The following is a 17,274-nucleotide window of genomic DNA, read 5'->3' on the forward strand; positions in this document are numbered from 1 at the left end:
CAAGGAAAGAAATTTCTTTACCCTTTAAATTGGCTTATTTCTTTGGGTATCTTTTTTTTTTTTTTTTTCACGCTCTCCTCAGCAATCTCATGGCCTCAAACTTTTCTTCTCTATGGGTTAATCCCACGTTTTTGTTGTGATTTGTCTCTCTACTTCCCCTTTTCCTCCCAGACATCATCTCTATTTAATGCGCCAGCACTGTAGACTCCGTGTATCAAAACCTGCGCTCATAATTCTCTACCAAATCTGTCCCTGATTTCTTGAAGATGGGAAGATAAAGAAATGTGGGGCAGGACAATGAGAAGTAGGCAGTTCACCGCCATGTAGACACAGGGAGACAGAGAAACAGCAAAGAACAGGATGGCACCTAATAAAAAGTCTCCAGGTTTTTGAAATGTGTTCTTGTACCACCTCCATCCATTTCCTAATTTCTACCATAAAAGTAGAAAATGTAATCTTGACTTTCCCTTTCTGTTTTTGAACTAAAGAAGTTTCCCAAGTCAAGGGGAAAAACCATGCACTTGATGTTCCTGTGGGAAGGAACCGAGAGCCTCACTTCCATGAATACTGTCTGAATTCCTCTAATGGAGACTGGGACAAGGCGGTTGTGGTATTGAAAACACTGCAGGACTAAACATAATACTGCCCAATGAGACTAGAATTAAAAAAAAAAGGTGGGAGGGCAGGGGCTAGTTTGATGGTTACTAACATTTTTTAGGAAGCTTTCCTCTCCCTATACATTATGTCTTTTTTTTCCTGTTCATTACACGGTACTAAGAGTCTAGACGAAAATAACACTCATGCTCGGAGTAATGGAATTAAGAGCATCAAGACATCATCCAGCGGATGAACAACTTGAAATGCTCTGGGGGCTCGTTTTCTCTTCAATGCTTTTACTGGGACCCCCCAAAAGGAGAAGAATAAATCATGTGAGCATGGCAAACTGGCTAGCTGTTTCAGAAAGTGGTTTTCCCATTTCCCATCCTCCCAGGCACAATTAAGACACATTTCCCAGAATCTCTTTCAGTGACATGGGCCATTTGACAAAGTTTTGTCCAAAGGAATGTGGGTAAGGGATATGAAGGGCTTTCAACCTGACCCACAAAAATGGTCCACGTTTTCTCTTCCCTCTCCTGGTGTGGGCTCCTTCAACAAAGAAGACTCTAGACTGGAGACAGGTAGCCCCAAGACGGAAGGAGTCTGGTCTCAGAATGATCATGGAAAGCTGTCCACTGGCCAGAAACATCCAAACTGGGCTTTATGAGAGAGAAATAACCTCAGAAAAGTCATGCAACTATATCCCAGTTTCCTCATGTCAAGGGCTTGTAATAGTGCCTGATCAAGAGTAAAAGCTCAATAAATATTAGCTGTCATTCACAACAGCCCAAAACCTCTGCAATACAGCAAAAGTGGTCCTAAGAGGGAAGTGCATAGCAATACAGGCCTACCTCAAGAAGCAAGAAAATTCTCCAACAACCTAAACTGACACCTAAAGAAGCTAGAAAAAGAACAAATGAAGCCTGAAGCCAGCAGAAGGAAGGAAATAATAAAGATTAGAGCAGAAACAAATGATCTAGAAACTAGAAGAAACCATAGAACAGATCGATGAACCCAGGAGCTGGTTCTTTGAAAAAAGTTCATAGAATTGATAAACCTCTAGCCAGACTCATCCAAAAGGAGAAAGGATCCCCAAAAAGAAAATCACAAATAAGAGAGAAGTAACCAACACTACAGAAATACAAATAAGAGAACGTTCTGAAAAATGATACATGAACAAATTGGACGACCTGGAAGAAATGGATAAATTCTTAGAAACATATACACTACCAAAACTGAAACAAGAATAGAAAATTTGAATATTAGCTATCATTATCACAGGAAACAAAGTTTGCCTCTTAATTTCCTTCTTTTTGCAGGGGTGGGAAGGCTAATGACAATCACTGGCTGGGACTGTCAGCTACAAAATACCACCAACTGGTACACTAGAATGTTTAAGTAGCGCAACAGTTTAATAGTAACTCAGAAAAAAAAAATTTCTTCTGGGTGCCAAGCATTAAATTCTATGACTGGTCTCTTGCTAAAACACTCAAATCTAATAAAGATATGAAATATAAAAAGAATGTGATATCCCCTTTCTTCCCTTGACAATGAGCATTTGGGACATTTAAAAGTTCTGACAATCCACATCATTTCTGTGGTTTCAAATCGACACAAAATTTGTACAGAGAATACTTTGTGCTGCTACAATATTTAACTGATACAGTTTAATAACAGTAATAATCAACTTTTATTGATTTTACATAAATAGCTTATAGAATGCCTTTCCAAACCATTTTTTCCAATATATTTATGTTACAACACACATTTCTTTATGAAACTATTTGTTAAATCTTTTTGCACAGAAAGTGGGGAAAAGTGAAGGGAGAAGAGGGAAAATAAGATTTCAAAACTAATCTTCAGTGATAGGCCTAAATATTTGGCAATTACTTCCTTTTATAGGAAATTAGAGGATTGTAACTTTGAAACATATCAAAAGTGCAGTGCATCCATTTAATTAAAAAAGCAGTATTGTCAAATATATTATTTAGGCATCAAATTTCCCTTTCTAAATATATTCAGGCTCACATAATTTTATACTTATTAAATAATGGTTTAAAACAATAACCATCAAAGTCTTTCAATAATCCCAGATCTGGATTAAATCTCATGGTAGCGTCAGTATTTTTTTAAAGTTCTAATTTATTTTTTCATCAGTAAAATGTAATATTTGACAATGTCCCCAGAGAATAAGCTTCCCCAGAGAATAAGCTTTAAGATGATAATCTTATTAAACCTGCTATTAATTAGGTCATTTAACTTAGCTGCTAATATGTTCTATCAGAATTTTTTTTTTCACACTGATGTATCCACTTGTACAAAATACTATAGGTAGTCATTATACCAACATCGAAGACAACCATTCCTGAAACAAGGAATCATGTTTATACTAGTAGTTCTTTGTTATGATGCTTAGTCTTGGTATTATCAAGCACAATGTATTTTCCTTAATGAATATGGGTGGATTAAGGCAAAAGGACATAACCTAGTCCCCTCAATAGTTTATTCTTTATCCTTATAAAAACTATTGTTGAGGCTATACAAATTACAGATATGCTGGCTAGAGAGACACAACTTGTCTTTGAGACCAACACCTAGTATTGTAAGCATGAGGTTAAAATTTCAGGTGTTCACAGCATTCTCTCTTGACCTACCATCATGATCATTCCTCAGCAGTACCCACAATGTGGACTTTCAAATACCACTTACTTGCCATGTCTCTTGGTAGTATGTATATAGATTATTTTTCCTTATTAAAAAGACTTTATAATATTTAATAATAGGGCAATAATCTACTCAGTCTTTGTAAGCTCTCCACTGAATAATTTTTCATTTTTACAACCATTTTTTGTATGGGTGTTGCACTTTTCTTCTGTCATCTTCTTCACATAACTAAGTGGTCCCTTCCCTTCAAAGGAGGAAGGATTTTTGAACGAGCCTCCAATTCTATCCCACAACGTGAAATACTGTCCATAGTTATAGTCGAAGAACATGTGGTGGTCTGTATGATGTGCTGAGCCATTAATAAATGGCCTTAAGATTTGGGGAACACGGAAATCACCATCATGAATGGAAATTGTCCAGATATTAACCAAGATGTATAAACTTAAGTAAACCACTTTGTGTAATGGGAAGATAAAAGGGTATATATGGTAAGGTAGACTCTGAAGGAAGCCATCCACAGGGTGAAAAGCATGACTTGCAAATGGAGTAGGAATCTTCCAGAGATGATGAGGTTTGTGTATGCGCTACAGAAGAAAAGAACACAGTTAAGAACCACCTTTACTTTTCAACTTAGCTTTTCATGCTCATGTTGTAGAAATGACCTAACTAAAAATAAAAACTCTTTAAATTCAGTAAAATCACTTTATAAAATGTACCTCTTTACCTAAAAACAGTAACATTTCAACACAGCCCCTCCAGACCCATAAAGAACACAAACAAAATGCACCTGGTATCTATCATAACTATGGCTACTTAGGTATTTAACAAGTGAGGGGAAACTTTTAGAAATAGAAAACAGAATTTGGGGGCACCTGGGTGGCTCAGTTGGTTAAGCGTCCGCCTTTGCCTCAGGTCATGCAGGGTCCTGAGATCGAGCCCAGTATCAGGCTCCCTCCTCAGCAGGGAGTCTACTTCTCCCTTTGCCCCTCCCCTGCCTGTGCTGCTCTCTCAAATAAATGAAATCTTAAAAAACAAACAAAAAAAAAACCCCAAGAAAACAGAGTTTATAGACACACACTGCTGAGATGTATGTATTTTTCTCTTTTCCCTAAGAATGACTCTACCTTATACACAAGTCTATGATGAAGGCCTCTGTGAATCCAGTAGATCAGCATGTCCGTGAAAAAGAGGAAGGACAGTATACTAATAATGAGGCGAAACCAGCCTAGAAAAGATAACAGGATATATCAGAATCAAGATCCGGCTTCCAGGACCAGAGTTTACTTGGTGCTCGTCCATCTATGTGCACAAAATATGATCCTAGACTCAAGCACTATAAACTATTTTGGCTAATACAATACATTATAAATTAATCTCCTTTAACTCTCTGGTATCTGCTTTTTTCCTCATTTCCCTCTCATAAAAACTTGAAGTTAAACTATGAAGGCACTTATGAGACAGAAAAAGCATACACTTAGGGCATCTTTATTATTTAAATCTCTGAGCATAAATAACAGCATTTATTTTTCCTCCATATTAATCTTCATAAAACATATTTTTTACATACTATCTTCCTGCTTAGAATTTTTTTCCCACTAAATACCTCAAGCCCAGCATTTACTCCCTAACCCAGTCTTTTCTGATCTTTTCAGCCTCATCTGTTCTTGTACTAACCAGGCTGGTTTACTCAATGTCCTCCCAACATCTTAGAAGTCTTACCTCTTGTACCTTTACTTGTTCTCTTCAATGTATCTAGAATACTCTTTCTCTTTTTACTTTTACTCATAAACCTATCTACTTTTCAAGGCTTAGCCAATTCATCACCATACTGTATAATTTTTGTTCCTTCCTTTAAATATCTAACCTCTTACTTGGACAACAGGTGTGCTGGTGCCAGCAAGCCTGGGTTCCAGTCCCAGATCCACCACTTATTTGCTGAATGACCTAGGCAAGTTACTGTATATTAATTTACTCCCTTATAGAAGGAACATAATAATAGGACCTAAGTCACAGAATTGATGTAGAATAAGATGGATTGATACATGTGAAAATCTTAGCACTATAGCTGGTACATATCAACATTCAATAAATGATGTTAACTACTATTCTTACATTCTAATACTAGATATACTAGAACTGTACCTTTATTCAATAATTTCAAAATTTCACAAAAATTTAGTTAAGGCACTGCAGGACTATCTATAATAGAAAAAAAAGGAATAATCTAAAGATCTAAAAAACTGGGATCATTTAAATAAACTATGGATATCTACACATTGTGATACTGTAACTAATATATAATATATCCAGATTTACGACATGAAAATCCCGGCATATACACTACGACAAAAAAAAAAAAAAAAAATCAAAGTCCAATCCAGAATGCATAGTAGGGTTATATGAAGCTTTCAGGCATTGAAAAGAGGAAGGATACATGTCAAAAGAGATGGGTTGTAGGTAGCAGGATAGTGGATCTAACAAATCTGTCTCTTGATTTTCTCTAATTATCATGGATTACTTGGGCTTTTTTTTTTTTTTTTTTTTTTTTTTGAGTCTGACGTTAACACAGAGAATAGTGAATGAAAGCAAAGGTCTCTTTCTCTGATCACACCCAGCTTCCCCTGGGCAATATTCCATCTACAACCAAGACTTCAAAATTGATAGACGAGGAAATGTACTATGTGGCAAAGACATGAGTATATAAAAACAGAACGTTTAAACAATTAAACAACTTGTAATTATTTTAAAAGAAGAAAAAAAGAGGCATATTTGGTTCTTTAGAGAAACTACTCTGTGCTTAACTTACCACTGGGAAACTCTCCTATGTCATCATATAATTTGCTGTAACCTCTCAACTCCAGCAGGAATAGTAACACGGTGGGAATACTAATCCACGGCAATGACTGGACAGTAAACATAATTTCTCTATAGACTTGATTCTGAAAGTGAAATCATCAATACTTAAAAATCACAAAAATCTCTGTTAAACAAAAACCAGTGTAAAATTGTCTTGGATTGGATTTTTACAATCTCTTTTATATGAAGGAGCTTGCTGCCAAACTGCTTCTGTGAAAATGTTAATATATGGGAACGCGCATGGAACATTCCTTTGTGAAGACCAAATGCAATAAATACTTTAAATTCTGAAACTTTCTTTCCTTCCCACAATATCTGCATGCTAGATTTCTCTTCGTGGAATAAGCATGTCTTTCACAAATAACTTCTATCCTCAACCCTCTCTTGATTCTTTTTCTTTTTTTCAGTCCTTGTAGTCACTGATAAATACAAATAACTGGAATAAAAAGATGATTGTAAAATCTACAATCCCCTATCTAGTCAGAAAATAGATATATAGTAAAAACATATTTCAGTTTGTGAAAGTCAAACATTAAGACAATTGCACAAATGAGTACCTTTATGCATCACTATTAGCAAATTCTTGTCTATGTATCCAGGAAGACACCAGGCTTGTAATTAAAACGACAACAAAGTTGGATTCATTTATTTGTTTAAATTAAGAGAAGGAGAGGAGGATCAGCCCTACCAAAAATATCTAACCCATCTGAGGCTGGTTGCAAAAATTTTACTTAATGGTTATAACCAGTTTAATCTGAAAATTCTCACACACAAATACTTATTATTTTTACTGTAACAGCAAGAAGTAGGTAAGAAAATCACTTACCTTTAAAAATTGTGGATGCTTCATCAACGAATGATCATAGACAAAGTAATAGCTCAGCGTTGCAAAGAAGAAATAAAGGATATAAGCACCAAGATTTGTCACAATCAGGAGACTAATAGTTTGTCGGAAGATGTCATCCTCAGACCATGAGGCTGGATAGATGTACGGTGTAAAAAAATAATAATCTGCAGCACTGAGTACAAGATCCATCTTAGCCCCTAAAGGATAAACATGTGCAACAATTACTTACTCATGCTGATAGTTCTCAATGCAAAGAATTTTTGGAAAACCATACATGAAGTTTCTGCTTTCGTAAGCATTTACAACACAAGTCTGTGGCTACCAGAATCCCTGAAATGCCATCTTTAGAGCCAGAAGGGATCTTAAATATCATCTCTAATCCAATCTCTTCATATTATACCCGGAGACATCAGAGCTCAGAGACACTAGGCCCAGAACAGGTTCTTCTCTAACAGCTAGCAGGCAAGGGGCATCAATTTAGATCTAGTGCCACCTTGGTGTTCTTTTCCAAAGTCTCCTCAGGCAGCGTGGCAAGTAGTAAAGATGCAGAATGTGGGGCATTCAGATGTTTCCTCCTTCAGCTACAAGGTTCAGTGGGACTTCTCTCCTTTAAAAGGACTCTGATTTCAGAGTTTTCTTTCAGTGCTGTGACTTAAGATAAATTTGCTAGATGGTATTTATGCTGCCACCTCAGGGACCATCTGTTCTTGTGACAGAAGGAAAGGCCACTCCCATCAACAGAACAAAAGGAGACAGATTCTTGGGATTAAGAACTAGAATACGCTTATTCCTCTTGCTGCTAATCAATACTCTGGGTCAGGGGCTGGCAACTGCAAACCTGTGACTAAAAGTTTGAGGAGGAGAATGCACACAACGGCTGTCTGGGAACAATTTAAAATTGTCAACTGTCTTCAGTCAGGCCTGCCTCGAGCTTGGATCGCCCTTACGTGGTAGTGAACCAGCCCACAGATTTTTGCCCGTTCTGTGAGGCTTGTTCAAACACTTGTAGATGGGAATATATACTGACATATTATTTCTTTGCTACCAGGTTATGAATATCCTACAGTTTGGTGATCTTCTCTGCTGGTAAGGTTGTAGGGGAAGAGGCACGATCCTACACTGCTCTGGGCTCACAAAGTGGTGCAACTCCCATGCAGAGCAACGTAATAACATGCTGCCCCGGTAATCCACCACCACTGCGAATTTATTCTGCATTCAGGCTGTCATCAGGTTTTATCTTGGCTAATTCATCGGTGTTATGTTTAGCGATTTCATGATCAGCAGAGTCATTTTCACCATACTTTCAGACGTTTTTCACTACACTGTTTCCTAAATTTCCAAATCCTCCCTTCTTAATACTAACATCTGTCTTCAGCAGGAGTTCTTCATGATATACCCTAGCGTGTTTCACAACCAACAAGGCAACCAGTGGCATTTATGTACGTTCCTGTTGTCAAACCCACTTAATCAAAACATGGTTAGGATCTTTATTTCCCGGCCTGGGCTGTGGCTTTTTGTTTTTCATTAGTCCTTGGTCCTCGCCACCAGCATAGAACTTCAGTAATCTGTTTCCCTGTAAGTCACATGTAGTAGTAATTCCTACGCCGTCTTCTTCAGCAGAGGGCTCACAGACACTACCACGTGCAAGCTCCTACAAGAACTCCATGCGATTACTAGGGACGGATGCTTCCCTTCATCCTGTCATTCATATGGGCTATCTGTAACTATTTTTAAAAATATTTCTACATGCAATTAAACCCAAAGTGACAATAATAGTCTCAGCAAAGAGCAGAGGTAGGAGTACCTGACAGGTGTACCAACACACAGTGAGCACCTCAGTCAGTCGGAGAAAGCCTGTGCCATTAAATGAATTTGAGTGCCAATTTTTAAAAAAACAAAACAAAACAAGACCTTCTGGTTTTTCAGGCCTTTTCAGACTCTGAAACTATAGCTAAGGGACTGTGGACCTATGTTCCTTTGTGTTGTTTATTTAACTGATGTAAAGGATTTGGATAGCTTTCCACTTTATGCTATTTAAAGCAATGCAACAATGATTAACTCAATTTTGCATAAATTTCTACAAGCAGAAGAGCTAGGATGAAGATGAACTGCATTGATAACTTTGGTAGATTATCAATAGGTTGCTCTGCATAGGAGCTGCACCCCTTTGCAAGCCCAGAGGACTGCAGGATTATGTCTATTTCCCTACAAACTTACCAACAGAGAATATCATCAAACTGTAGGATATTTGTTAATCTGATAGCAAAGAAATGATATCTCAGTATATATTTATCTTTTTCTTACTATGAGTGAGGTTGAGCATCATTTCACATATTTAGAATATTTATTTTCTGTGAAATTATGTGTTTATCCCTTGCCCATTTTTTTTTTTTTTTAAGATTTTACTTATTTAAGAGAGACAGTGTACACACATGCAGTGGTTAAGGGAGAAGCAGGGAGCCCAATGCGGGGCTTGATCTTAGGACCCCAGGATCCTGACCTGAGCCGAAGGCAGCTGCTAAACAGACTGAGCCACCCAGGTGCTGGGTTTTCAGTTTCTTAAAATCAAATTCTAGGGGAGCCTGGGTGGTCTAATTGGTTAAATGTCTGCTTTTGGCTTGGATCATGATCTCAGGTCCTCAAATCAAATCCCAGGCAGGTTAAGTTCTCTGCTTAGCTGGAAGTCTGCTTCTCCCTCTTACTCTTGCTCTGTGCTCACCTTCTCTCTCAAATAAATAAAATCTTAAAAAAAAAAATCAAATTCTAGAAGTTCGTTATCAATTTCTAGAAGTTCTTTATCTATTAAGAGTATTTAGCTCCTTGTTTGTGATAGGAGTTGTAAGCATTTCTTTCCCCTCCCTTTGTCATGGAAAATTTTAATTAACTAATGTCCAATGTCAGATATGGACACATATCCTTCGTCATATGTTGTTAATTCATTAAAATCACAATTAAGTATTAAGTACTACACTAGATAATGAGCATACAAAGATGGAAAAGATGTATCTTTTCTAAATCCATCTGAAAGGCAACTATAGAAACAATTACATCAATACAAGTGCTATAATAAAAGTATATACACAAATTCTATATAATCAGAAAAGACAACAAAACTACCCCAGTTTATAGTAGAAGGCTCCATAGTGACAACATCTGATTCAAGCTTTAAAGGCCATTATCAGAAAGAAAAGGTTAGGGACGGCCATTTCAAATAGAAAGAACAACTTGCAGGTGCCTGGGGGGCTCAGTCTGTTAAAAGTCAAATTTTTGGTTTAGTCTCAGGTCATGATCTCATGGGTCATGGGACTGAGCCTCAGTGGGGAGTCTGCTTGAAGAATCTCTCCCTCTGCTTCCCACCCCCAATAAATAAATAAATCTAAAAAGAAAGAAAGAAATAACTTGCCAAGGAATGGAAAAAGTCATGGTACATTCATTACTCATTGAGTGTCACTGGTGGGTGCCAAATAGTGAGATAGGGATGAAATGGGGGTGGGGGGGGCGGGGAGAGAATGTGCCAGGATAAACCTGGTAAAAGGAAATTGGTTTCAGGCTGTGAAGAGCTCTGCTGCCCTGATAGGGAATATGACTTTCCCTCATACACGATGGGGAGATACTAAAGGTTTCTGAGCAGGAAAGAGGTTCTCATCAGACCCATATTTCAGAGAAACCACTCCATTAGGAATATGAGTACTGATGAGAAGTAGAAAGACTAAATTGGTTGATCCTGTGGTAGACTAGCCCAGGAGCTCTAAGAACACACATACATATTCATCAGAGATTTAGCAGGTAAAAAACCCACAGGGCTTGATGACCAATTAAATACTGGAATGTGAACAAGGAAGAAGTCTAGGATGGCTGTGAAATTTCAGCTGGCCAGAGTAGATGGTAATATCATCATCAGAACTGAACGAGGGAATGCTGGGAGAGCTGATAGATTTGATGCTACAAGGACAGGGGTGCATAAAGAATGAGGGATTCATTTTGGGTCTTAAATCTAATTAAGCAGAGACTAATAAGCTTTAAGTCTATGCTTACTCTTAAACGTAGGCAGTGGTCTACATACAAACATGAATCCCAAGTTCAAAAGTGAGCTTGTAAGCAGCTGAAATTGAAGCCATAAGGAGTAGAGGCTGCCAAGGGAGATAATGTAGCAAAGAAAGTACACTAAGCAGTAGTAGTAGGAAACATACACATTTAAAAACCAAACAGTTGAGAAGGATATTGTGACACCACTAAAAGTTGGTTAAGAGTTTATGAACCGGGATCCCTGGGTAGCTCAGCAGTTGAGCCTGTGCCTTCAGCCCAGGGTGTGATCCTGGAGACCCAGGATCAAGCCCCACATCGGGCTCCCTGTGTGGAGCCTGCTTCTCTCTCTCTCTCTCTCTCTCTCTCTCTCTCCCCGTGTCTCTCATTAATGAATAAATAAAATCTTAAAAAAAAAAAAAAAAGAGTTTATGGACCAATCTGGATGTTACCTACAGTGTCCCATGGCCTAAGTCAATATGGTACAGTTCAGCCAAAAAGAATTCAAACATTAACTACTTTCCTTTATTCAACCTTTAATATCAGATGCAAGTAATAACTTTCAAAAGATCTCAGTGCTTGACTTTAAAAAATTCTATAGTTCTGCTTTTATCTGAAGACCACGCTAGTTGTGTTAATTTGTATATTCCCTGCACATAATTGCTGTTATACTGAACCAGTGCCTGGACAGGAGGAAGACATGTGTACCTCAGTCATTCCAGAGGCAGTTTAGATCCTGTGAAATGAAACCCATTTTGTGTGTTTTTAGAATTTGGGTTTCAATTCATTCTATTTGTTGAATGTAATAATGAGGTATTCATAAACATATCGCTATACTTTCTGACATCTAACAAAAAAATCTTCTGAAATCAGTTAACAATATGATCTCAAAACTGCAATTCAAATTTGAAGTTTATATTCAAACCCACGTCTGTAAAGGTTTATCTTGTTAAGGTTTAGAGACTAAGTCCCCAGAGTTTCACCACCATCTGACACAGAGAAGTTAGTCAAAAAATAGGAGCTATTATTATTGCTGTTACTGGGCCACAGCAGAGTCAAAATTACTTTAACCTATGGGAGAACAAAGTGTCATTTGATTTTTCTTTGAAAAATAATTGATAGGGGATCCCTGGGTGGCGCAGTGGTTTGGCGCTTGCCTTTGGCCCAGGGCGCTATCCTGGAGACCCGGGATCGAATCCCATGTCGGGCTCCCGGTGCATGGAGCCTGCTTCTCCCTCTGCCTGTGTCTCTGCCTCTCTCTCTCTCTCTCTCTCTGTGACTATCATAAATAAATAAAAATTAAAAAAAACAAACAAACATAAAGTTTAAAAAAAAAAAAAAAAGAAAAATAATTGATAATATCTAATATCAACATCTGCTATATAAACACTTGGTACCATACATATTAGCTCCTTTGACCCTTTCAAGAAACCCTAAGAGTTAGGTACTAGAATTATAAGTACTAGTATTATTAGGTACTAGTATTATGAAGAAGCTGGGCACAGGCAAGTCAAGTAATCTGGCGTGCCTGGGTGGCTCCATCAGTTAAGTGTCTGCCTTTCGCTCAGGTCATGATCCCAGAGTCCTGGGACTGAGACCTGCCTAAGGCTCCCTGCTCAGTGGGGAGTCTGCTTCTCTCACTTAGCTCATGCTCGCTCTCTCTCAAATAAATAAAATCTTTAAAAAAAAAATTTCAAGTAATCTGCTTGGGATCATCAAGTAAACAAACGCTGGGGCTGGAGCTCAAACCCACGCAGTCTAGTTACAAAGTCCCAAGCTCTTCTACCAAGACTTGAACGAAGTTCGACTGCCTCTTCATCACTATCTCAACTCTTCAGCTCCTTAATTTTGTAAATTCTCAGTGATGGCAAACTCACAGAATTTTGCATAAAATTTTAAGGCGTGTATACTCCCTTAAGTCCGGGGCCCCACAGACCCTAAGTTAAATAACCCTGACTGAAACAGAAGCTTTATATTGTTTTACTTCTACAGAAACAAAACTTTTTCATAAAACACAGTTACTAATAAAACACAATTAGGCTAGAATGAGTCTTACTCTGAAGAGTCTACTTACTCTGGCTTTACTTTAAAAGTATAGATAATAATAGTTAACATTTGTTGAGAACCAGGTATTATTTAAAAGCATTTTTTTAATGTATCACCTTGCTTAGTTCTTTTTCTTAAAAGATTATTTATTCATGAGAGACACAGACAGAGAGGCAGAGACATAGGCAGAGAAGCAGGCTCCCTTTGGGGAGCCTGACGTGGGGCTGATCCCAGAACCCTGGGATCACAACCTGAGCTGAAGGCAGACGCTCAACCACTGAGCCACCCAGGTGCCCCACCTTGCTTAATTCTTACAACCCTACCAGGTAGGTAGGTACTTCCTTTTTTTTTTTTTTTAATTTTTTAAATTTATTTATGATAGTCACAGAGAGAGAGAGAGAGAGGGGGGGGGGGGGCAGAAACATAGGCAGAGGGAGAAACAGGCTCCATGCACCAGGAGCCCGACGTGGGATTTGATCCCAGGTCTCCAGGATCGCGCCCTGGGCCAAAGGCAGGCGCTAAACCGCTGCGCCACCCAGGGATCCCTAGGTAGGTACTTCCATAACTTCCATAGACGGAGAAACTGAGGACGAGAATATTTAAATAATTTGTTAAGTACTAAGTAACAATTAGGATGTATATTCCAGAACCTTGTTTCTCAGCTTCTACATTGTAATTATCTCTCAACTTGTATACATACAGATGGGGAATTCTGAATATCTCATACTAATTGCATTATATAATGAGTGGAAAAGCATCCTCTAAGTGACCGAGGATCATGCATTTATTATTATTTTTTTTAGATGCTTATCATTAGAACCCTAAGCACACACCACTGTGGTGCTGTAAAGTCAGATAACCTGCTGGAAGGTTTAGGTTAGAAATAATCTAGCTAACACAAGCTTGACAGGTTGGAAACTTTTCATTCGGACGTTTGGAACTTTACTTATTGATACCACCTTCAAATTCACTCTGCTGTAACCTATGGATGCCAGTAGGCAGGATGTTTTCCTTTTCGGATGCTAACTTTTTTTTAAAAAAAAGATTTGATGTATTCATGAGAGACGCACGGAGAGAGGCAGAGACACAGGCAGAGGGAGAAGCAGGCTCCAGGCAGGGAGCCCGATGCAGGACTGGATCCCAGGACCCCGAGGTCACGACCTGAGCCGAAGGCAGACGCTCCACCGCTGAGCCCCCCAGGCGTCCCCAGGATGCTAACCTAATGGATGATTCCCCTTCCCTTTTAAGGCTTCTCGACCCGCGTGGATTGCTGTCCGTCCATTCTAAGTACGTCGAAGTGGGGTTTGCACCGTAACGGTCAGGAGGTCACCACCCAATTTCTTTGCCCCTTAAAAAAAAAATCCCCCCAACACAGAGGGAGCTCCGTCTCAAAGTAAGGCCTCAGTGTTCACCGCACAGACCTCCCTGCAGGAGCGACCCGCGGCAGCCACCCCGAGACTTTCCGTTTCCTCCCCCGCCCCCGCCCCATCACCCCCGCGGAGCGGGCCGGCAGGTGTCCCGGAGCTCCCGCCCCATCACCGCGGCGGTGCGGGCCGGCAGGTGTCTCGGAGCTCCCGCCCCATCACCACCGCGGAGCGGGCCCGCAGGTGTCCCCGGCGCCCCCGCCCCGCCCCGCAGCGGGTCCCCGAGGCCGCCCGGGCGTGGAGCCTGCGGACCGCGGGGAAGGCACACGGCGGCCGCAGGGCTTCCTCAGCCGGGACCCCCCCCCCCCCGCCGGCGGCTCTCCCTCACCTTCCCTCCCCGCCGCCGCCCTCGCGTCAGCCCTACCTCCGGAGCGCGCGGCCCACTCGGCGTCCGCGGGGTCGCAGGCTGCGGGGCCACTGGGCGGCGGGCGGCGGGCGGCGGGCAGCGGGCGGCGGGCAGCGGGCAGCGGGCGGGCAGGGCTCGGGGGCGTGGCCGGGCACGCGCTCCCAGCGGCGGCGCCGCCAGCCAATCAGCGGCCGGCGGCATAAGCTGATATGACGGCAGATCGCGCGACTTGGCTGCGCGCGGCTCTCGGCGGTCACGTGGGCGCCGCGCCCGGCCACGCCCCCTGCGCCCGCCCGGGGAGGTGCGGGAGCCGAGCCGCGGAGGGCGGGGCTTCGGGGTTTGTTTCCGTTCGCTCGGGGCGGGGCGGGGGGGGGGGGCTGCGGGGGTAGCTCGCGGCCGTGCCGGGAGCGGGCGCTGCGCCTCGAGGGGACCCAGACGTCCGAGGAGTTGAGGTTGACGCGGCTGTGCCGGCGCCAGCGCACGAAGCCGACGTGCCGCGCTGAGTGCCCGGAATTTGGCCGAACTAGTTTAGGTGGGTGTGTCCGTGACGGAACAGGTGAAGCACCGGTGTGCGCACTAAGTGGGCCTGCGTGCGGCCCCCTGGAGGTCTGCTTCTGCCCGAGAGTGGGTGGTTCATTGGTTAATTGTTTTCCTTTTGTTTTGTAGTTCTTTGCTTTTTTCTAAACGTGAATTGCGTTGATCACACTTGTCAGTGGGATTCCTGGGTGCCCCGGGACTGTGCTGCTTCTCGAAAGGCCAAACAGCCGCGTCAGCATCATCTGGGAGCTGCTTGGAAATACTCCTGGGAAGCAGCCAGGCCTCCTGGATCAGAAGCCCCCCGAGGGCCCCCAGGAATCTGTGTCTAAACAAACAAACCCGAAATGAGTCTAATGTTTGTTAAAGTCGGAACCACCGCCCTAGTGGACTTGACCAATCAGAAGAGAATCTGGTCCTCCTTCCGCTTTGCTCCTCCCAGAGTGATAAGTAGAAGGAGAAAAAAAAAAAAAAAAAACGCTGAGAAAGTGAGAGATGACTCAAGTTTGGGAAAGATGCATTTGTTTCCTTGTAGGACCGACAGAAGTGCTGTCCTAGGAGGGGAGAAATTATTAGACTCCAATCATAAAACACCTTTTATATGAATGTTGTCTCAGATATCAGTGGCTTGCATCCTATTATCTATCTATTTACCTATTTATCTATCTATTTATTTATTTATGAGAGATCCAGAGAAAAAGAGGCAGAGACACAGGCAGAGGGAGAAGCAGGCTCCACGCAGGGAGCCCGACGCGGGCCTGGATCCCGGGTCTCCATGGGATCACACGCTGGACCAAAGGCAAGCGCCAAACCACTGAGCCACCTGGGCTGCCCTGCATCCTATTTTTTAATTGGCCTGTGACAGCATATTAGTTTCAGATGTACAGCACAACGACGTGATGATAGCATATTCGTTTCAGGTGTACAGCACAATGACGCGTGAAAGTGCCTTCTACTTTCCAAATCACGTTTCCTTCTTTACTTTGTTGTTGTTCTCATTTAATCCTTTAATTTGGGGGATTAAGATTTTTGTGTTTCATTTCTGAGGAATGTAAAAATGTGATTGACCTTCAAAATAAGACGGCCAGGTATTTTGCCAGCAAACATGGGTTTGAGAATAGCAAGAGAATTGCAATTTGGGATAAGCAGGGTATGGTGAAATCATAGGCAAATCCCCAGAACAAGAGAGGAATGCTAGTTTATAGGGGAAAAGGGGAGGTTGGGAAGGCTGTCGCAAATAAAAAGCCCATTGGAATAAACAGAGTTGGAAGTAGAATGGCTTTACAGGGGGCTGGGTTGTGACGATATTTTATAGGCTGGGCTGTTGCCAAGGCAGAGGAAAACCTTCCTCTTGCTGGGGTCCTAAAATAATAGGAAAAGTAAATGGACTTGCAAAGTTAGGCTCTTCCTGTTGAGTCTGCAGTTGACTAGGAGCCGTAGGTGTGAGAGCGCTCCCTGCTGGCCTCTCAACTCCATTATGGTTAGACTGCTTTATATTCTCACAGATTTATATATACATATATGTAGTATATACAAATATATGTATATTTGAAAGATTTTATGTTTATTCATGAGGCAGAGGCATAGGCAGAGGGAGTAGCAGGCTCCTTGTGGGGAGCCTGATGTGAGATTTGATCCCAGGAGCCGAAAGCAGAGGCCCAACCACTGAGCCACCCAGAAGCCCCTTATTCTCACAGATTTAAAAGGTATTTAGTACAAAAGTTCCACATTTGTGGCTGCTGTAGCCTTGCCTATATGACTCGTTTAGTCTACGAATATATTTTTTCCTTTTACGTGAATTAAGTAGTTTCACATTTAAAAAAAATGACCTACTGTGAATGATTGGGAAATCCGACCTTGAAATTATAAACAAACTTGAAATAAATATCCTGAGTAGCTGGAATTTTATCACTGAATATGTGCTAGATAATACAACA

General features: G+C 41.2%; 1 protein-coding gene across 2 annotated transcripts; it reads right to left on the reverse strand.

Annotated features, from left to right (window-relative positions):
- Positions 1–2,263: 2,263 nt before the first annotated feature.
- Positions 2,264–15,004, reverse strand: SC5D (sterol-C5-desaturase). Of its 2 annotated transcripts, none has more exons than XM_072729508.1 (5): positions 14,822–15,004; positions 6,944–7,161; positions 6,068–6,200; positions 4,386–4,486; positions 2,264–3,845 (listed from the first exon to the last, which is right to left on the reverse strand). In XM_072729508.1, the coding sequence occupies exons 2-5, from the start codon at positions 7,151–7,153 to the stop codon at positions 3,390–3,392; spliced, it is 900 nt and encodes a 299-aa protein (XP_072585609.1). In that variant the 5' UTR covers positions 7,154–7,161; positions 14,822–15,004; the 3' UTR covers positions 2,264–3,389. The 2 variants fall into 2 exon arrangements, with proteins under 2 accessions (XP_072585609.1, XP_072585610.1); XM_072729509.1 differs by lacking the exon at positions 14,822–15,004 and adding an exon at positions 14,253–14,376.
- Positions 15,005–17,274: the final 2,270 nt, after the last annotated feature.

The sequence above is a fragment of the Vulpes vulpes genome, chromosome 12 (assembly GCF_048418805.1).
Source record: "Vulpes vulpes isolate BD-2025 chromosome 12, VulVul3, whole genome shotgun sequence".
Classification (NCBI taxonomy): domain Eukaryota; kingdom Metazoa; phylum Chordata; class Mammalia; order Carnivora; family Canidae; genus Vulpes; species Vulpes vulpes.